This window comes from Pithys albifrons, chromosome 11 (genome assembly GCF_047495875.1).
Source record: "Pithys albifrons albifrons isolate INPA30051 chromosome 11, PitAlb_v1, whole genome shotgun sequence".
Lineage (NCBI taxonomy): Eukaryota > Metazoa > Chordata > Aves > Passeriformes > Thamnophilidae > Pithys > Pithys albifrons.
The window spans coordinates 22,470,738-22,492,593 of NC_092468.1; the positions used below are offsets into that span (position 1 = coordinate 22,470,738).

Below are 21,856 nucleotides of genomic sequence, written 5' to 3' on the forward strand. Positions count from 1 at the left end.
GAAACCAGTTTGGATTTGATGTTAAAATGGTACAATACAGATACAGACAGAGAGTGTTTCTAGAGCAAACCAAACAGCAAGAATCAATAAATAAAAGTGCAAAAAGGAATAATCTTGAACATGAATTCCAGCTACCCTGAAAAGCAGCTATGGATATAAAATATTAAATAAATCCTGCACCTGACACCTAACTCCTCCCAGCCTGGCCGTGCAGAGGGCTGGACAACACGGCATGCTGCAATGCATGAGGCATTATTTTAGTCCTAATTCTGCCTGTTCCGGGATTACAGCATTAGCACCCAAATCTCACAGTTCAATTCAAGGAGAAATTAAAAAGCAGGGTCCCCACATTCTGTCCCTGGGGTGAGGAAAGCCCTGCCCTGGAGGAGGCAGCCAGGAGAGTTATTTTTCAGCAGCCAGACAGTTTGGCGGATGCCGCCTGCAGCCGTCAGGACACTTGGGCAGGCAGAACGGACTCGGTGGGAGGGGAGGTGGCAGCCCCGCGCACAGAGGTCCCTCGGGCCCGGCACGGCCCGTGGCTATTGCCGGCGATCACATGCGGCAGGCGGGGAGGGGAAGCGCTGAATAATTGAGGAGCTGCAGCGCCCTCCTCCCTCCCTCCTCCCCTCCTCCTTCCATCCCTCTCTCCCTCCATCCCTCCCCCCTCCCTCCACACTCCCTCCGCCCTCCGTGCGCTGCCGGGAGCGGGGTCGGCGGTGCCGGCGCAGCCCCCCCCGCCCCGCCGGCTGCAGCAGCGCAGCCGCCCCCGCGGGGAGCGCGCCCGCGGCGGCCCCGCAGCACCGCCCGCCCTCCGCGCCCGCGGTGAGTGCCCGCGCCCTGGGGACGGGAGGCAGGGAAGGAAGGGGGGGTGCAGGCAAGTGGGAGCTCGGAGCCCTTCGGGGTGCGGGGGACCGGCGGCGAGCCGCGGAAAGGTCTGACCGGCGCACCGCGAGGAAGCGCGGCCGCGGCCCCCCCGCCACGCACACGGAGCCGGGTCTGTGCCCTGCTAGGCAAGGGCAGCGCCCCGACTCCTACGGGCCACGGGGAACCATTCCCGGGGGACCCCAGCCCGACCGAGCATCCCCTTGTCCCGGCCGGCGCAGCCCCGTGTTTACGGAGTGTCGGGGCACTCGCCGGCGGGGAGGAGGAGGAGGTGGGGGCGCCGGCGCTGACGGGGCGGGATTGATAGGAAACGGGGAAAAACAGAGTGAGAGGAGCGATACCGGGTGGCCTGAGCGAAGTGACAGCTCTCGCTACAGGTGACCGCACGGAACACGCGGGGGAAAGGTCGGGACGCTGCGGGAAGGGGGGCAATAAGGGGAACAGAACCCGAGGAGATGGGAAACAGCGAGGGAGGTGGGCGCTGGTAGATGGGACCAGCAGGGCAGGTGACACCTTCGGGGCCAGTGACACTCTCGGGGCAGGGAACACCGACGGGGCAATGCCACCCGCCAGTGTGGCGCGGGGATCGGTCACGCGTGGGGCCGGCGGCGCCGACGGGCGCTGTCCGCGGTGCTGAAGCCCCGACGGGGCGGCCCCCTGTGCAGGCGGCCCTGGCCCCGCCGAGACTCCCCATGGCCACGGGTGACACAGACACACGGGCCCCATTTGCGGCTCGGTCCTCCCGCTGGCGCCGGCAAAACTCCCCGCGACTTGAGGCCGGTAATGGAGTTGCCTTCCTCTTTACGTCACCCCGGCTCGTTGCTGTTTATTGATTCCACACGGGTATTTTGGAACTGCCTGGTACCAGCTGCCTGCCCGCCTCGGCCCCGGGTAGGTGTGCTCCGGCAGCACTATTGAAAAGCCTATTCTCTTCTCTTCTCTCAAATTGTTTTACAGCCCAGGTTTTGTGGCCCATTTAAGTAATACTTTATACAGGTCGACTTAGTGCCTTCCTGTCACAGGCTGTGCTGAAAGTGCTCTAATGCAGAGCTTCCAAAATCAACACCGACTCTGGGGAGGGCTACAAAGCTGTATGACTCTGTTCGACCCCAGGAAAGACTTTTGTCTCAAAAGGACCGTGTCTTATTTAATCTAACATATTAACTAATTAATTCTCCCAGTGTCCCTAAATAGAAGGCAAGTCCATTTTAGCATTCCAAGGCATTTGTTTAACTGCCCAAAAACTGTCATGAGACTGAAAGTCTGATTGCCAAAGATGTTTACTTGTGTTTGTTTTACTGATACACATTGCTTAAGGCTTATGACTTACTGGAGCTGAACAACTTATTGTAAACAAACAAAACCCCTCAAATAAGCCGAAAACAACACTAGAGAGAAAAATTACCTGGATTAAACTGACGATCTGTTCTTAAACATACTCTTCATGAGGAATCCTTGTTGCATGAGAATAGAGAATTAAGGGGGTCTTGCAGAGCTTCAAGGCCCAATTTCCCATTTTCATCTATCAAAGGTCCTAAACTTTGCCAACAAAACAGACTGATGAGTAGTAAATAATGCCAACAGGGAAAATTGAGTCCTCTCAGAGTAAAATCATACGTGCAGTACATATCTTTGCAGACAGCAGAGAGGAAAGAGTTGTGATAGGACAAACTGTTGAATAAGAACAAGAAAAAAATGTCTTGTTCAGTTGCTGCTCACTAAGTGGAAATGTAGGAAGGAAATTTTGCCTCAGCCCTTGGAAATAGACTGCTAGAATAGAGCAGACATCAACAAAAATGACGATAAAATTGTAAGTAAGGGTGGGGGAAAAAAAGAGGAAAGAAAAGTCAAAGCCTGTCAAACCTTACAAAGGAGATACTAAGGCATCTGGAACTCACTTCAATAAAAAGAAGGGTGGGAGGTGACGTGATTCTTGAATCGAAGAGACTCTACAGAAAGAAATTATTAGGCACTGAGTTACTCCTCCATCTGCCAAAGAGAGAGACAACATGAGATAGTGCCGAGATGCTAAAGCCAAAACATTCCAATTTAAGTGAGAGAGCACATTTTTGAACAGTGGAGGGCTGATGACCTGATGAAGGAGCCATCAGAAAACCTGCTGGATTCTCCATCTGTTTATGTCAAGACTTGATGTCCTCCCAAAATATGCAGCTTAGCCAAAACAAGTCATTGGGCTCCCTGCAGGAGTAATTGCCTGGAAACTAATGGCCTGCAATTCAGACAGAATTAACTCAGAGGACTTAATGGTACTTTTGATTCTTAATTCTCCAAGTAAGGCACAGAGATGTACAGGAATCCCAGTCTCCCCTCTAGACAAGTACAACATTCCCAGTGGGTGGGATTTTAACTACGTACCAGGAGAAGAAAAAATGACTGACCAACTTCTATTTTCAATCCCCCAATTTTCCAATCAGTTTCATTAATTAATTCTCCCTAAAAATAATATCTTTCTTTGTGCATATTCCAGTGAAATGAAGCATTTTAAAATCATTTTCCTAAGGGAGTCAGTCATGACTCTGAAGTTAAGACATATCTTATCCTTCTCCAGTTTTTTTTTGATTATATGAAAATGATGAAAATTCACTCTTTGTGTATCTTCAGAGTCTCAGATGGGATCGTATAAGAAAGGATTCCAGCCAAAATTATTTTAAAGGATATATTTGTAGGCTGACTTGACATTACTTCCTTCTTCAGCACAAGACAGTCTGTTTTCTCAGTTCTGAAATCACACACATGTAATAAGATTTCATCCATCTTCTCTTGAAGGCAAAAGGAGTTTTTCTAGAAAATTCAGTGAGAACAGGAAAACCTCTTAATGGCTAAATTAATGGTTTTCCTATGTAGCCCTGCAACTGTCAAGCAAATAGGATGGCAAGAACCTACACAAACATAAACACAGTCCTGGGCTCTTACAGAAAACAAACAAACAAACAAAGAGGATAATAGAGCAATCTGTAACAGACTTCTTAGCCCCAGAATAACCAGAACTTTCATTTCAGAACACCTGAGCTACTAAAATAATCATAATGTATATATGTAAGCAACATGTTGTTGTTTGGATAATTAAAACATTTTTAAAATAAGAAGGTAAAACCAGAACAAACAGTTCTTCATCCATGTGTTATCGTGGGACCTGTATGTCACTCAAAAACATTAGCAGGTGGGTAGTATTTGTCTCTTTCACATTGATTAAAAAAAATTAAAATCCCCAAATCATTCCCAGATTGGTGCCCTCTAATTGGGGCTGAACTTGTCACTCTTGAGAGAGACAGAAGATCTAGGGATGTAAAGTATCCAGAGATCAGAAACACAGTAGACATTTTTAAGCTACTCCATAAGGATGTGAAAACCTGGCCAGTCTCACCTCAGTTCAGGATGAGTCTGCTGAACTCATTAAACCACACTGGGTGCAAATGGGAGCAAACTCTAACTTAGATCCACAGAGATTCCTAAAACATTTTTCATTTATAAGGGATGAGACATAGCTAAACGGTGGTTGTCAACAGGAAAGTGATCTCTACAACTGGGAATTCTTTTCTTGTGTTTGTTTCCTTGGCCCACCGTGTAGCAGCCCTTCCTCTAGACCATGTGGTCATCAACATGGGACTGAGTGTTCTGGCCAGCACTGATGCTGCCACCACAGCCCCCCCCTTTCTGTCACTGGGTGGGAACATCTTTAAGACAAAACTATTTTTTCCTACAATGAAACTGTCAGAGTTAAGCTGAGGCACTTATGAAACAAAACAAGTGAGGTGGAGCCACATAGCATGTGACTCTGTTGTTTCTGTTCCTCAGCACAGTAACTGCATCAATAATTTATTGAGTCATGATACTATAAATTAAATCTACCTGGCAGGTGAACAGAAGAAGAGCTTTTGCAGCACCGGTTTTCAAGCACTACAACCTAATTCTCAGAAGTCAGTGTTACAGGACCAAGTGGTTTGCGCCCTGTAGGGAAATGGGTTACTGCTGCCATGCCACAAGTGTCTGTGGGGGCGTCAAAACTTTGTCACAACTGTGTCAAAACTTTAGGTAAATGTCTGTAAAACCACATGTGTGCATTTAGGGCAGTCCCTCTCCACAGTCATTGACTCTTGCTTGTTGGTGATCAGGACCTCAGTTAGTGGTTTGGTCTGTTCCTCCTGCAGGTCCCTCAGCTCCCTGAGTGCAGTCTGGGCTTCCTCAACAAAGTTTTTTAAAACTGAGGATTGAGGCACCCCTTTGTGCTACACGTCACTTCCACACCTGGACATGTTTCACCCACAGCAGCCCAATTAAAACTTAGCCTTAAACATGTGCTTGAGGATTATTGAACCAGGTCTTGATGACGGACCTCTTGAGTCATACTAAATGAGCCACAGCTCCACAGTGCTCAGCAATGCCACGGTGGCTCCAGGTGGGATTTGGACACCCTAGTCTGGTAGTGCTTCTCCTGCTTGTCCTTCATTCTCAGCTGGGATCAGGCAGAAAGCATTGGTTACAGGTCTTGTGCTCTCCAGCCCTGAAGCAAGGAACTTGGGAAGCATCTGGATATGCCACTGCCTTGTCTAAGACACCTTGCCAACAGCAGGTGTGTTCCACTCATTAAGCGGCTGTGGCAGCAACAGGGACCAGGAGAAGTGCAATTAATAACCAAGGGCACCAGCTTTGCACAAAGTAAATTAAGACAGAAAGAAGCAATATGTCAGTTCCTTTGGCTGAGAGCTCTGGCACAAGCAAGAACTACAGCAATAATATTTCAGCAGCTCTACTCTTAGTTGTGTGTGGGCACACCAGTGGAGCTAGACTTGCCAGGCAGAGCAGCACATCATGGGGAGACTACTGATTGTAATTGTATTGTCTGTGAAAGAGGTTGGGGTTTGGGGTCTTGCTGATAAGGGAGGCTAAGACCAAGTCTGCAATTAGGTACTTTAAGCTAAAGGTAATAATTTTGGCTCACACTGATTCCCTTGCTCCATAAGGACATCTCCAGACAGTGTGTGCATCACTCAGGAATGTTATAATACCCTAACTTTTATGCTATTTTCATTTTTAAGAATACATAATTCTTCATTTAATTCTGCTTCTCTAGCACCATCCTAGATACTGTTTTAGTCTTAGATATGCATTTTTAACTCATGGGGAAATGTCAGAAAGCCCTCATGCTAAAGCTCCAGGTATTACTCACACTACACACTGCTTAGGTGTTATGGTGCCTTTGCCTGACTGATGATGATAAATGACTAAACACAGGAACTCTATTCTAAATCGTCATCTTTGATCAACTTGTGCTCACATTACTCATATAATCGGTTGTGTTGAAATGCAGGAGGATTACTCATGTGAGTCAAGGATGTTTTGTCCTAGTGAATAATAAGAATAAGCAGCAAAAACGTAATAAAAGCAGCAGGAGCTGCTATTCACTTCTTTGGAAGTGGCATTGGATTTACCCCAGGCTTCTGTTGAGGAATTTAGTGACACGGGGTTACAGCCAGGCAAATTACTCCCCAGCTCAAGGCTCCTATTTGCATATGCAAAAAGCTCCCATTGATTTGCATATTCTACTACTGCTTCTTCTGGAACCTTTAGTAGGCTCAGGATTGAAGAATGTGTCTTTCCAGCTTCTTCTGAGGAAAGCAGTTGTTTGAGAACCTCTCCTGCATTAATTAGCTGATAGCCAAAATAGTGGAAGAGGGGCAGCAAGGCATAATCAATTACATTTGTATATCTGCTGACGGAACACGATAACTAATTAATGAGACCATGTGCACATATAAAAGATAAATGCATTTGAATCCCGGCAAGAGCTGAACTGTGTTTGTAAGCCTGATGTGTTTACTGTGTAAAGGGTCAGCTCAGGCTCCTACTAAATTATTACAGAAAGCTGGAAAGATTGCTGGTCAGTGAGAGTCAGCATTCAGGAAAAAAACCCAGCAGTTTCTTAGAGGGGAATAAAGGAATCTCTGTGAACCCAGCAATATTAAAAACAAAAACAACAAAAAAAAGAGGTTTAAAAATAGTGGATTTTCAGCTCCTGTATTTGATATACAGGTACATTTTTCCTGGTTCAGGTGATGAAGGCAAAGTGTTAAACCAGTTCTTTACTAAGATACATGGTTTTGCCACTGAATTCAAAATGCTACCCAGCAACGCAATAAGTTGTCATAATGATGCATCAGCCAGACTCTTGCAACAGTAAAAATCCATTTTGTTTAGAGAGCCTCACACATTAATAAATAACCCATTCTGTGAATTATGCCAAATGAAAAAAGCTCTCCTGTCTGGCCTGCAGCAAACCATAATGACTTTCATTCTGTGGTGTAAAAGTATGGATCCACTGAGGAAAGAAAAAGAAAATAGAGCCCAGTAATTAGAGAGATTTCCTCCTGTGTGTTGTTAAAGCAAAGACAGTTTTTAAATTAGTATAATTCTAGAAGAGACTGTCTGGTAACCCAGGTCTAAAAGTTTCAGCGATACAAAGGCACTCTTAACACTGAGATTTGATACAGAAAATGTGTTATCAAAATGGTAATTACTGAAAGTATAATCTAACCAAAACCTGGGAAAAGCTCAGTGTTGCAACATCCCACTGATGCCATTAGTGGCTGTACTGTTGGAGCAATCTATACCCAGCACTGCAAAAGGGCAACTTGCTGTGATGCAGAGATACTGGACTATCAGGAAGATGCTTTTCCTCTTATGACAGCTCAGAGTCTGGAGCTGCCACTCTCAAAACCAGCAGGAAGGGTGCAGAGGAATCTGCCAGCATATTTCCAAGGCCAGGTTGGATGGAGCCCTGAGAACCTGGTCTAGCAAAAGGTGTCCCTGCCCATGGCAGGTTGGGTTGGAACTACAGGATCTTTAGGGTTCCTTCCAACCCAAGCCATTCTAAGAATCTGTGATTCTGTGAGAGGCAAATCTGGGTTCCTGGGCACTCATCTCATAGTGTTTAAAATGCCTGAACTTCAAGGGTCAGCACATTAGTCCTTGAAAGAGTCTGAACACCCAGACTTGTGAGCCCAGACTTCCTTTAGGAGTTTCATGTGTTTGAGATCGCTGTGGCTTGAGACTGCAACAGGATGGGGGGCTGTATCTGGTGGCTGCCAGCACTGGTGTCCATATCTGCACTTGGAATGCAGAATCACACAGCTGCCACAAATGTGTGTTTGAAGGTGCCCAGGACCTCAAGAATCCTTCTGCAGATGGCCATGTGCAGATACAAAACCAATATTGACTTCAACAAGGCACATCCAGAGGAGCATTAATCATTTTTAGCACAGTTTCTCTTTCGCTTTCACAGAAAACCCAACTGAGTTAAACACCACACACTTCTGTAAGGCAGTGACTTTCTTCATTTTACTGATGGAGAAAGAAATCTACTAATTTCATGTGGCCTCACTACTCTCCTAGAGGAAACCTATTGGTATAGCACCAAGAAGTTCCTGGTTTGCCATTTCCCTGCATTAACAGTATTGTTACAGTTTTTAAGGCTTTTACTTTCCCATCTCAAGACTACAATGACAAACTAGACCTTTTTTCAAATGTGCAAATTGATTATACCTCTTTCTCTGCAGTTCTCTCTTTTTTTCCTTTTGGTGGGTAAATAGCTTTTTTGCAAACCCAAATGGAGCACTTCATGCATATTGCATTACATACAGCTTGGCACGCACAGACTGTTGTCTGTCATTCCTTGCACTCATTCCTACGCCACTCTGCACCATAGGAATCATTTGTACCTGTACAAAAAGGGAAGAAAACATGTGGAAAACCAAAGTGCAGGCATTGGACTTCCTTCTACAGACACAAGGGAGAAGGAGAGGGTAAAACCTGATGTCTTGGGCAGGTGGATTTACTAGGGGGAGGGAACGAGCCTGCTGGGATGCACATGAGCATCTCTGAAAGGGTGAATGGTGCATTTTGGCTTCCATCCCATGCAGGCTATAAGAACTGTAAGTGCCATCTCCAAATGCATCCAGGCCCTAGAGAGGAGGAATACACTGATCCCTCCAGTCCCAGACCTGTTTCTCCCTAGCTTGTTGCTCCAGAGGATCCCAAGGGACCCTGACAGCCTGGACCAACTGTTTGTGAGGTTGGCATGTAATTAACCCTTGCGAACTTTAGAACAACTCAATATCAAGGGATCTGCTGGCCTTCACCAGGATCAGCTCTAATTTCACCTCTGAGTGTGTCACTTCATCTCCCACCTCATCCAAGCAGGAAGATGAGCTCTCAGCCACCAAAACCTCCTCATTGCTCACCTGCCTGCCAGGCAGTGCTCAAATACCAGTTAGCTATTTACTTAGAACATGGGAACCACCAGCTGCAAGACAGAAAGAAACTTTAACATCTCTCCCATCCTTCCCTCTCCCTTTTCCCTGATAAGTCAGGCAGTCCTGTCTCTCCCCAGCAGTTAAACCATCACGCTATATCCCCCCTGAAGGCTGGAGAGAGGCAAAAGAGGGTGATCTCTATGTACATGCTAATTGTTTCACTGGATTACACATCTATGATCTTTTGCATTAGAGACTAGAATGTAAAGTTTAAGAACTCCTTCGGGGCTAGTTCTGGATGTGTGGCACCTTCTCCTTGTGTCTTTGGTCAAATCAAATATTTCCTCTTTTATTTTGCTTATTTTTTAAAAGAAGTTAATGCTGTTTGGCCATCTTGGAGTGGTGCTAACACTGGTGAAACAGTAAATGTAACACAGCCAGAAATAACAGAAAAAAGTGCCATTCAACCTCTCCACTTCCATTTTGCTAGGAAGGTGCACAGAGAAAAAAAAATCCCTGACTATTCTTTTCAGTTTATGCACATAGAAAGTTGGTCTTAAACCTGAGATATTATAACTGGTTTAATTTAGCCACAATTTTAGTTTAAATTAACCACAGCTCCACTTGAATTCCTCAATCAGAGGTAAAAATGGAAATATTAAAAATAAGAAATTACCAGCAAAGGCACAAGGCCTGATTGCTGAAGCTGAACCCACGTGAGCGGCCGCGGGATCGGAGGGGACCAGCCCTCGCTCTCGGCTCTGTGCCTGGTTTAAAATCCCTTTAAGGAGGGCTGATGATGGAGACAGAGGCAGCTTTTACAGTGGCAGCCCAGCTGGGGATCAGCACTGTAAAAACAAGCACGTAAAACTCCAAATGACATCGCACTCGCAATGCAAACACGGCGGTGATGCGCGGCCCGGCAGAAGGCACCGCTCCGCTCGGCGCCCGCCGGAGCCGCTGCCCGGCTCCCGCATCGCTGCGCTGACGTCAGTCCTGTCCCTGCTGTAGGAGCTGTAATGAAATTCAGGATCCTATGTCTCTCCAGACAAGCCGCCTCACCGTCACCGAGCTCGCAATTAAAGGAAAAAGGGAAGGGGGAGCAGTGAGGTCAGGCTAGCACATTGTCCCTCCTGTCCTTTTTCTTGGGTTGCAGCGGGTTTGCTGCCTGGAACCGCCTTTTCCATCATCTCGAGCCACCTCTCCCATCCCTTTGAGCCTTTGGGGCTCCCTTTCCCCAAGGAAATGCTTTAACCCAGCTCGGCACGTGACCCCAAATCAGAGTGGGGAGGGAGTCTGAGGGTTATTGCTCCAGCACCAAAAATACCCATGTTATTATTCCCAGGATACACAGCAGGCACTGCCTTGGAGATTGATAGGAACCTGCTTCAATCCCACATTTCTGGAGCACATCTCCCCTGGGCAAGTGGGAAGGGGCTTTCCCCCTAGAAAAGCCTGCAGCAAATGGATGCTGCTGCCCTGCATGCTGGAGTCAGGGCCATGCTGGCCCAGCTGCTGGAGGCATCATCCAGTTTTCCTCTGTAATAATTAGTCTGAGAGCCATGGAAAAGCAGAGAAAATCAAACCTTTTCCTCTTAATGAGTGCCCCTGCCTTGCTTTCCATCAATACACCAACAGGAACTCTCGTTTTTCATTTGCAACCATCAATATTCTGATTCTTTTACATCCCCAAGAGATTTTAATAGAGATCTTTGCTCAAGGACAACCCTATGGACTCCTAGATGGATTTTCTGTTAATAACAGAAAAATCAAATAAGCCATCCCAAGACACAGATGTGTTTTGGGGAAGGTTGTCTGGGGAAGCTGGAGCTGTGGAGATGAGGATGGGTGATGCTCTGGGGCACCAGGCTGCATCTCACCAGCAGAACAAGTTTTACATCAGGAGTAATTCAGCACTGACCCAGACACTAAGGAAGATCCATGCCTGTAAATACCTAGACCTCTCCTTCTGACTTGATTGCAGTTTTAGTTAATTTACCCTGATGAAGAAGAGTGTTTCGGTACAAACAGTGGTCGCTAACAAGCATGTGGTGGCAGCAGCAAGTGCCAATCAGCAAGGAAAACCAACCCCAACAACCTGATGATGGAGAGCTGAGCAGTTCCAAAACCCGGCTGCAGCTTATCCCTTCCGAGCCACAGCTCCCTGCATCTTCCTGGGTTTATGATGAGGACAGCAGATTAAAAAAAAGAAAGCAAGTATAAAGTCCCTTTCCTTCCCACAGTGTGCTTTTGGTTAGTCAGGGCTAGTGGAGCAGAGCAGAAGGGAGCTGCCCCTGCCCTATGGAGATGGTTGCCATCCATCACTTATTTTTTCATGGTTTCAAATGGAGTGAAAGGATGTTTTCCAAGCTACAGAGCAGCAATATGCTTATCTCACTTAAACATCTGGAATAATTTTGAATGATTGCTTTAATTGAACATAGCAGCAATTACAGAGTTATTTCAAAAATGCAAGGCAGGTCTTTCCATGCCAGAGGTACAGGCTTAGCACCTCCATCCCACACCATACTATGTCCTCTGATGGCCCTTCGTAGCTGGTTCAAGTCAATTTGGTGCAAACCTTAGTGTAGCAAGCTGAGTCCTTCAAACTTAGCTAGGAGCATCCATAAAGTCCAAGATAAATATTTAGGGGATGGGAAGTGGGAAGTACTGCAAGACCTCATTGCAGCCCATGCTTCAGAGATGCTGTGCTTTGGATAACAGGACAATGAATTTTGGGTAGCGATGAGCACTTTCCTTGGAGAAGTTGTTTTACCTGTGGCTGAAACAGAGCCCTGGTAAAGCAGAGCCAGCCTGGAGGTGCCAGAACATGGGCACAGTGCCCCAGGGAGAAAAGGAGGCTTGAGGGGGACCTTGTCACTCTTTACAAACACATGAAAGGAGTTTGTAGCCAGGTGGGAATCAGCGTATTCTGCCAAGTAATAAGTAACAGGTCAAGAGGAAATGGCCTCAAATTGTACCAGGGTAGGTTAAGATTGGATATCAGGAAAATTTCTTCATGGAAAAGCTCTGGCACAGGCTGCCCAGGTCAGTGGTGGAATTACCAACCCTGAAGGGATTTAACAGACATATAAATGTGGCAACTGGGGACATGGCTTAATGGTGGATTTGGCAGTGCTGAGTTAATGGTTGGACTTTATGATCTTGGAGGTCTTTTCCAACCTAAATAATTCTATGATTCTATGAGGACAGCTCTGTTTGATCTCAGCTGACACAGACCTACTGAGCTCTGGCTCAGCTGCCCCTTCCAACACAAACCTTCCCTTAAACCAAAGTAAAACCTCACCTGTGATCCAGACCATGCCACAAAGCAGCTGAATCCTTGAGCAACCCAAAAGCCAAACCCAGGTTTTATTCTCAACCCACGGATGTGCATTTGCTTGGGAGCAGTAACAATTTTTCCTTATTATTATTCCTAACTAGAACATCCAGCCTTTTAGCTTGTGGTTGCTTGAGGTAAAAAAAATCATCACAATTTGAACTGTGATCAACCAAAACATGAAATGAATGCTATGTTTCATTTAATAAACTCCAGCAACACAAGGCTGCCTGGTGGACACAATGTAATTTGTTTTGGATGTAAGGATGGAAAAAATAATTGTTTTGTCTTCAAGGCAATTAGAAAATAAAAAAGGATTTCTGTATTAACAGGAAAGAAACTGTCAGGTTAAAATTCATATTCAATAAATTATTTTTCCTGTTCTTTTCTATTAACTTGCAGATTATCAATTCTTGTTGTTTTGCTCAAAGCCAAGAAGTCATTGCATGTCACTAGGAAGTCACTCCATGCCCTTGTTTGAAGTCCCTCTCCAGCTCTCTTGTTGCCCCTTTAGGTAGTGGAAGGCACTATAAGGTCTCCCTGGAGCCTTCTCTTCTCAGTCTGAGCAGCCCCAGCTCTCTCAGCCTGTCTGCATGGGAGGTGTTCCATGGGAGGTTCCTCTATAGTCTGTCATGGTGATGGTGGGCTGAAGGTCCTGCTGCTGGAACTGCAGTGCCACCAGGACTGGAGTCAGGCTCAGTCCCCGCCAGTTTCCAGTGTGCCACTATGGCCACCAGCACCTCACAGTTACATGTAGCCATCACTGCTTTTGGTGGAAATTAAGCCATGTAATGAGCACTTGGAGGAAATCCAGTTCCTGCTGCTTGTAGCACTGTAGTGATGACAGGGGCTAAACCCCTGCAAACATAAAGGAGGGTAGTGCATCTCTGTTGTACAAAACAATTGGGATGAAGAGATTTCTCCATAGCACCAGCACTGGTGAAACCAAAGCTCTCCCAACACCAGAGGCCAGTCAGAAAACAGCTCAGGCGAACATTTCAGCTCCTCTTTCTTTGCTATTTCAAAGACTCTGTTCCTCTCTCTTGCAGCCAGGCCATCAGCGCAGGAGGGAGATGCAGCCGCGGGCCTGAGCAGGTGCTGCCAAAACCATCCGTGACCACCCTCCAGGAGCCCATCACCAGCCATGAGTGGGTTCTTCTCACGGCTGGACCCACGGCGGGTGCCGTGGGGGGCCGCAGGCCATGCCCTGCGCACCCGCGTCCTGCGCACCAAGCCCGTGGAGTCAATGCTGGAGGGCACGGGGGCCGCAGCCACCCAGGGCGCCAGGCTGGCCAAGGTCCTCACCACCCTCGACCTCATCTCCCTCGGCGTCGGGAGCTGTGTGGGCACCGGCATGTACGTGGTGTCCGGCCTGGTGGCCAAGGAGATGGCGGGGCCCGGAGTCATCGTGTCCTTCATCATCGCTGCCGTCGCCTCCATCTTGTCAGGTGAGTCATGTGCATGGGATTTTGAGTAATGTGCCATCTCCTGCATCCTCTTCATTCTCGGGTGCACACCTGGCAGGACCCAGGCTCAGCAGCATAAGCTACAAAGAGGTAGCACATTCCTCATAGACTCAAAAAAAGAAACAAAACATTTCCCTGGTTCACCCATCTGGGTTCATCCAACTCATGGGGTGCACTGTCTCTCATTGCCCAAATGTTAGAGCAAACCTTGCAGTGGGAGCCAGCAACACAAGCACAATTATCCTGATGAGCTGCCAATGGCTCCCACAGGGATGGAGCCAGTGGTCAATATGTTTTGAGACATTGGAAAGTTTTGCAGCACATGTCCCAGGCAGAGGGAGCATGGCCAAGCCAGAGCATTGGAGCAAGGGCAAAATGCGGGAAACCCAGCTCCAGCAGGGAGGATATCAGTGGCTTGGGCAGCACCAGGGCCAGCTTCTTTTGTTGACATGGCTAACAGTTGAGAAATTCCTGGAATTAAGAAATTAGTTCTGGAGTTGATTTTATTGGCTCCTATTCATGCAGGGTCACTCTTTGAATTTCCAAACAAAAGCGCAACAAACAAATGTGCAGGGAGAGAGGAATTATGTATTTTCGTGAAAACTCTGTGAATTCCATCTCCTCCGTAGGAACCCAGCTGAGCATATGGCTCGAGCTGCGGTTTCCACATGAAGCCAGTACTGCTGGCATTTGTCCTTTCCAGATCAGTGCTAACACGATGATGTGATGTTCCTGCTCTCCCCCGCTCAGAGGACTTTGCATGCTGTGTCAGTCTGGTATCCAGCTTTTGTCTGCGGGTTGGATAAGGAAACTTGAGTAAATGGCAGAGGTTTGATAGAAGCAAACACAGCAAGATGACCCAGCTCAGCTTTTCAACATCCAGATTTTTGTAGGTGGAGATGGGAACACATCGTGCTCTTTCTCTGGATGTTGCAGGGCTGCTCCATGGAGATGACACCAAAATGCGTGCGAGTTTGAACTCCTGACATCCCTGCAGCCCAGAGGCACAACCCTGGCACAGCACGGGCATGAGCGTCATGCTCAAAGCCCACAACAAGAGCAGAGAGCTTGCAATGAGATCCAATGCTTGTTCGAGATCCCAACACAACAAACCCAGAATGGCCGTTCTTTAACCGAGGCAGTAGATAGCATCAGTGTCTCTCCTTTCCCAGCGCCTACTTTCTCTCCTCTGTGAGGGTTTGGTTGGCTGGGAGGCAAACCAAGAGCAAAAAGAGCTTGGGTGGGTCTGTGCTAACAAAAACACACTGTCCTCCAGAAGCGGCTATTTCACCCCAGACACGAGCCCTGCCCCACAGCGGGAGCTCCTCCCGCCTTCGCCCACGGGAGCCTGCGCCACTTCCCACTCCGCTTTCATCTCCCTTTGCTTTTGTAGCTCTGGGAAAGTGTTTTGTGAAGGATGCAGTGTTTTGATAGTCTCCTTGGCCGCTTCCTCACTTCATCCTTTACACTGCTGTTGTTTGTAACAGCAACACTTTTTTGGCAAGTAAAACCAAGCAAGAATTCAGGAGCTGGATCGGCTGTTGGACTCACTGGGGATGTGATTTCAGCTCTCACATCGTGATTGCTCCTGGTGTGCCAGGCTCTGAGTTTGGGCAAGTGTGCAGGGACAGATTTTAAGAAGCTTTTCTGTTTTAAGGCCAGGTGGGACCACCAGATCACCCACTCTCCCTTGGTTCTTCACATCTTACCAAGTCAAACCCCACTGCTTGCAAAGTGGACCCAGGAGGGGTTTGGATTTAAAAAAACTTCCAACAACAAAAAACCAAAACCATCTAGAGAGCCATCCAGCTCACCTGGGAGCCTTGCCAGTGGGAAACCCCTCTGCACTGTTCAACCCAGTTTCACATAGAGATTTTTCCAATTTCATCTACTCAACACATTCTGGTTATGCCTTCCCCGAGGTTTAAGCAACATGTACCCCATCAGAGTACTTACACATGCACTATAGTCCATTAACCTGATAAATTAAATTAAATCAATCTCTTTTATTCTCTCACTGGAAAGCCTTTTTTTTTTAGCTCTCAAGCACAAACACTTGCCCAGCTTTCCTCCACAAAACCTGCCGAGCACTGCAGGCTCCTTCCAGCAGCTTTGATGGCTGGGAATCCCCACACTCACACCCATGTCTAACCAAAACACTTTCACGGTAAAAATCAGCAGTTTGCATCTCACCCAACCCCATCACTTTCTCTGCAGCCTTTTCCACCAGCTGTTGCTTGCCCCTTTGGTGATGTCCTCTCCTGAATTAATATAACATTGTTTGGAGCACAGTGCCATGGTCTTACCTGGTACCCATGTGGGAATGGCTCACCAGCAGCCAGGATGCACCCTGGAGCAGGGAGGAGCTAAGCATGTGCCTCAGGTGCTGCCTGGCTGCAGGATGAAGGCTGGGCTGAAGGGCTCCAGCTGCAGCTGCTTGAGTGGTGCTGGTGAGGTGGGAGCCCTTATTCTAAGGAATCTTCCTTTATGGAGCTGCCTCTTATATATCAGCACATAGTGATCATGAAACACAATGGACAGGCTCAGTGGCTTGCTGAAAATAATACACCTGTCTCAATAAATTGGGTGCTCTTCATTAACAAAAGGTGATCCCTCTGGATTTCTTGCATGGTAACATCAATTATTTTGTGTTATGATGTCCAGTGCATCTGAAAGGCCCCTCTCTGAAGGCTTTTTTTCACATGAAGATTCACTCCCATCATGCCAGTGACCTGTAGGATGTTTCATTGCTCCTGTGCCAGGTAGTAGTGGGAGGATCAGAATCCATACCATGGCCACCACCATCCCAGCACACCAAAGCCACCAGTTCCTGATGCCATCAGTTGTTTTGTACATGGAGTGTTGGAAGGGCCAATGCCATGGACCCAACCACCCACTGTGTTCGTGTCCTGCTAAATAATGTCAATAACTGTATAATTACACCAGCATAGCAACTGTCACATCAACTGCACAAGTGTGGCAGATACTCAAGGAAAAGATATGGTTCTCTGTAGAACATTTGCTCTTTCAAACAACCACTGTGTTGCCTTGTTCTCTGCAGAAATTTGCTAACAGTCTTGATTGGAGAAAAAAAGATAAATCTGTCTCCAGATTCAAAAAGTTGTGGCAGGGAGGGTGTGCCCAACCTCTGCCTGCAGACCCCAAACTGGACTGGCTGGGCAGGAGCACTGGGAGAGCTGCATCCCTCTGGATGCAGCGGGACAAGGTGCTGAAAAGATCAAGCTGCCAAGGAGTAACTAACACAGTGTTATTGTGCAGTCATATTGTAATAATAATAATAATATTAATACGGAAATATTAAGACAATAAGATTAATAACATATTATTGTTATACACTGAAAATGCAGCAGAGATTACTATATATAATATGTATTTTACATGTACATATATCTATATATGTCTATATAGATCTATGTAGAGAGAGAGATATAAATTATATGCTGATACCTAATGCTGATATCCACAACATATTGCTGTACCCAACACATACTGAAAGACTGCTCTTCTATTTTGGGATCCTAGTAGAGTAATTGAAAACTCAAACATTTTATACATATTAATGTCCTTGCTGTGTTGTTATCATTGTGTGTTGATAACAATCATCTTTAACTGTTATCTTGTCATTAGCGAAAAGTAGATCTGCCTCCAAGAAAGAGTATATGATTTTTAAGGCCATCAGAGAGTGACACAAGATACTTGTCCCCATCAGAGCACCAGTTTCATAAATCATTCAGGTCTGGAGTTATCTGTGAACGTCGTACCTTTGCCAAGCACATGCATTTTTCATCAGTTTTGAATAATGACTGTCAGTAGGGCTGGAGGGATGACGGGGATGTCTTGCAGCTCCTGTTGGGCTGCTTTACAGAAATCAGGTTTTGAAGAGTCCCATTGCAAAACAACACGCAGGGAAGTTGAACAGTGAATGGAATATAAAAGTCCTTCAACGCCAAGAAAAGAAGCATCACAAAATTCAGCTTAAGAGATTCAACAACTCTGTATTTGTACTGAGTAAAAACTGCACTTAGAGTAAGAGCATCTGCCTCATAACATTTTTATAAATTATTCATTCTCCTCTCTATACTGAACTGATTGCAAATTTGAAGCAATTATTATCTTTTAAATAGTGAACAGTAGTTGATAAAGAGCTCAATAATTACTATGTGTTTACACAGTGATAGTAACGGCCTTAACCAATTCACCCATATGAGCTGTGCTGAGGTCTTTGGGGCAGGGATTTTGGGGTTTAATAGGTGTTAAACATGCAGGACACTGTGTGCTCTTCCAGCATTTGTCCTGACTAATATTTGGGGAATTTATAGCTAAGTCCATCCATTCCTTTTAAATAAAAGCTAATGTTTGTTTTAAGACATCAATGTGTCAGGGTCAAGTTTTTATTAAAAATTATCCTGACATAGTAAGCACACAAGGAGTTCAGAAAGTATTAAAGTCCACTGAATTCTTCTTCCAAACAGTTCCAGTTAAATACTTCTTTTTGCTTTTCTTTTCTTCTTCTGCACAGTTAGTTTAGCAATTGTTCTTTAGAAGACTTAAATATAACATTTTCTAAGTGTTAAAATAACTTATGTTCTTTATGTGGGATGTCTTCAAACTCCTCTTCTATGGGTATGAACAAGAGCAGGGATGATCAGGGCAGTGCTTGTGCCTGGATCTGCAGAGCAGCAACCCAAGATGGACATTTGGAGTTTGAAAGGTTTGAAAGGGAGAGGTGCAGCCTTCTGTGAGCCCTCCTGTGACATCTTGCTCTGTGACAAGGCTGGGCAGCACTGGTCCAGGATCCCATGTAAACGTTCAGCTTTAGTTTGAACTGCCTCCTCAGAAAGAAAATCCATCACAACTTGATTTTAGTGGAAACTTGTCTGGTTTTTATGACAAGAAACTGAAGAAGGAGGGTCACCATGGCCCTGTGATATCTCTGGACTCCTGGTGCTGACTGCACCCCTGACACCTCCTGACACCTTCAGGCAGATGGCACCAGGGCAATTTTACTTTCTCCTTTTCCAAACACATCTTCCTTATATTGTTTCATATTTTTTCCAAACAGGTGTTTGCTACGCTGAGTTCGGCGTGCGGGTCCCCAAGACCACGGGCTCTGCCTACACCTACAGCTACGTGACAGTGGGGGAGTTTGTGGCATTCTTCATTGGCTGGAACCTCATCCTGGAGTACCTGATTGGCACGGCCGCGGGGGCCAGTGCCCTCAGCAGCATGTTCGACTCACTGGCCAACCACACCATCAGCCGCTGGATGATCAACAGTGTCGGGACCTTGAACGGACTGGGTGCGTCGTGCTATGCAGAGCTACCTGCATTAATTAGGGCCTGAAAAGCAATTGAGAGCTCATCAAAAGTCAGACATGGATATTAGGCTTCATTTATTATTTACTGTCTGTCTGGCTCTGGTACTTTGCCTTGCAAGTTGGGTTCACAGGCAGGATGTAGGGGATGGGACACAGGACACTTAGAGCCCCTTTGGGATGAGCTGGAATTTAGAATAAATGCAGAGAAACAGTGGACTATCATAAGGTAATGACAGCACAGAAACACTTCACCCAGTGCAAACACTCTACTTGGTCCCATTGAGGCACACACAGAATTTTGGTAGAGAGCACAAGCTGGTGTCTGCAGTACTCCCATGGACAAACTCAGGGCTGCAGGGATCCTGTATGATCAGCTGTTCCAGCAACAGTCCTGGGGTTCTTCCAGTAAGCAAACCAGCCAGCTGTCCTCTACCTGTGCCATGAAAACTTCATGGTTGATGGATTTTTAATGAGTACTTGGCAGATACATGTTATGCAAACTGGAACCTGATAATTTGTTTGCTGCTCTCCCAAAACTCTGAACAGTGTCTTGAGGCATCAAGATTTATCACCTTAATTAAACAGCTTTAGTGGGTGGAGGTGGGGGTACCTGGAGACCACCTTTGCAATGAAACCCAGGAGTTCTGCAAAGCTTCAAGGTCTAAAAAGGGAGTTCCTGGAGATGCTGTGGATGGACAGTAACACACCTCTTTTCTCTCACCTAGGGAAAGGAGAGGAATCATACCCCGACCTTCTTGCTCTGGTCATTGCTGTCATTGTCACCATCATTGTGGCCATGGGGGTGAAGAACTCAGTGGGGCTGAACAACGTGCTCAATGTCATTAACTTGGCAGTCTGGATCTTCATCATGATTGCTGGTCTCTTCTACATCAAAAGTGACAACTGGGCTGAAGGGCAATTCCTGCCGTTTGGATGGCCGGGGGTAAGTCTTGGGCACATAGAGTGACATGCAGCACCTGAGTGGTGCAACACACTCAGCTTTGCTCATGGTGTACACACTCTACTTCCACTCCACTCTCCAAATCCAACACTGCTAAACTTGCCAGTGCTTTGACCAGGGACATCCAAATCCCAGTACTGCAGGTTTGGATCCAGACCTGCTCACTCCAACAAACCCAAAGAGTAGAGCAATGCTTTGCTTTTATCTCCTGACACGTCTAAGCATAAACCCAGAACCATCCCAAAATGGCACTCCAATCCCAAACTCCATATGAAAGTATCCTCCAAGAGATACCACTAAGTGCCAGGCCATGGAGCAAAGTGCTGTGGCCATCTGAGACAGGGTGCTCCAGAGAGGATGTGGCTCAGCCTCTGTGGAGCGGGGAGATACTTGTGTTGGCAGGTTTTCAAGAACAATGTTCCTCAAGCATTTGTTTTGAGCACTTCATAATGCCACCTGCCAGTACTTATTTTATGGATGTTCCCTCATAGCTTACTGAGAATTTGGACATATTTGGCTTTTTTAGCTTGCTTGCACTGGTTTTTATCCAAGGATGAACAGAGACTGAAAATATCTCAGTTGGCCTAAACCCAAGATAATTTCTCAGATTTACACTGCTCAACTCCATTGGGGTTTTGTGCAGAAAAATAAGCAAGAAAGTAAAGTAAACCAAGAACCTTGATTATTGAAAGTATCCCAAGCTGACATGCATTCCCTGCACCTCCCTTTAGTAAATCAATACCTCTCTGCCAGAGAACAACAGTGAGGAGAAGAGCACTCACTTGACAGCAGAAGTCATATTTACCTTTGGGTTGTGTTTGGCTTTTTATACCATAAAACAAGAGTGAAAAAGAGGAAATAGAAAATACCTTGTTTGCTCCAATCCAACTCAACATATATCTTGTGGCAAAACCCCATAGTTTTAAAAGATAGGTACCCAAAACACATCAAACCCAACAAGGAAGTCTCATCATTTTCAGCTGGTTGGTTGTCTCACAAGTTGTTTAAAAGTAAATCCATCAAGCACAAGTGTGAGATCCCCGGGAGTGTAGGGGATACTTTAAAAAAGGTAACTAAAAATAGTCCCTAAAAGAGGGAAGTTTTACTGTGTGCTGTATTACTAGATAGCTGAGATGACAGAGGTGTGATGGACAGGTGGTACCCAACAAACTATCTCAATGTAAGCAAGGGTTTCACAACTCCAGGTCAGCTCACTCAGAGCCAGGCAGTCTTTACCCTGCTTCAGTGTTCCTTTCCTATAAATGTCCTCACTAATACTGTATATTTTAAAAAATCACATTAAAAAAGTAACTAAACAGTACAAATAATTCCTCATCCAAGTGCTCCAATGTGTACTCCTAACCTGTCTGCAGCTTCCAAGCAAAACAGAGGTTGTTTGGAGAGCGGCACACATCTGACTGCTGCTGCTCTCTCCTGCTTCCTCTGCTAGTGGATCTTGCTGCCACATGAGACATCTTGCTAAGACAGAACGTGTAAACATGTTCCAAATCCCTACTAATATAAACGGGTTTGGGGTGGAGGATTGTGAAAGCAAACATGAAATTTGTTGATTCTTTCCTCTGACAGTGGCAGGATCTC

The 21,856-nt window shown here is 46.2% G+C and overlaps 1 protein-coding gene across 1 annotated transcript in view; it reads left to right on the plus strand.

The window, feature by feature from the left end:
* Nucleotides 1–674: 674 nt before the first annotated feature.
* Nucleotides 675–21,856, plus strand: part of SLC7A14 (solute carrier family 7 member 14) — a 29,585-nt gene continuing 8,403 nt past the window's right edge. Inside the window, exons 1-4 of the mRNA XM_071566691.1 lie at nucleotides 675–822; nucleotides 13,542–13,940; nucleotides 19,042–19,278; nucleotides 20,022–20,239. Of these exons, the coding sequence (XP_071422792.1) occupies nucleotides 13,637–13,940; nucleotides 19,042–19,278; nucleotides 20,022–20,239 (759 nt within the window). The 5' untranslated portion in view covers nucleotides 675–822; nucleotides 13,542–13,636. The remainder of the gene's footprint in view (nucleotides 823–13,541; nucleotides 13,941–19,041; nucleotides 19,279–20,021; nucleotides 20,240–21,856) is intronic.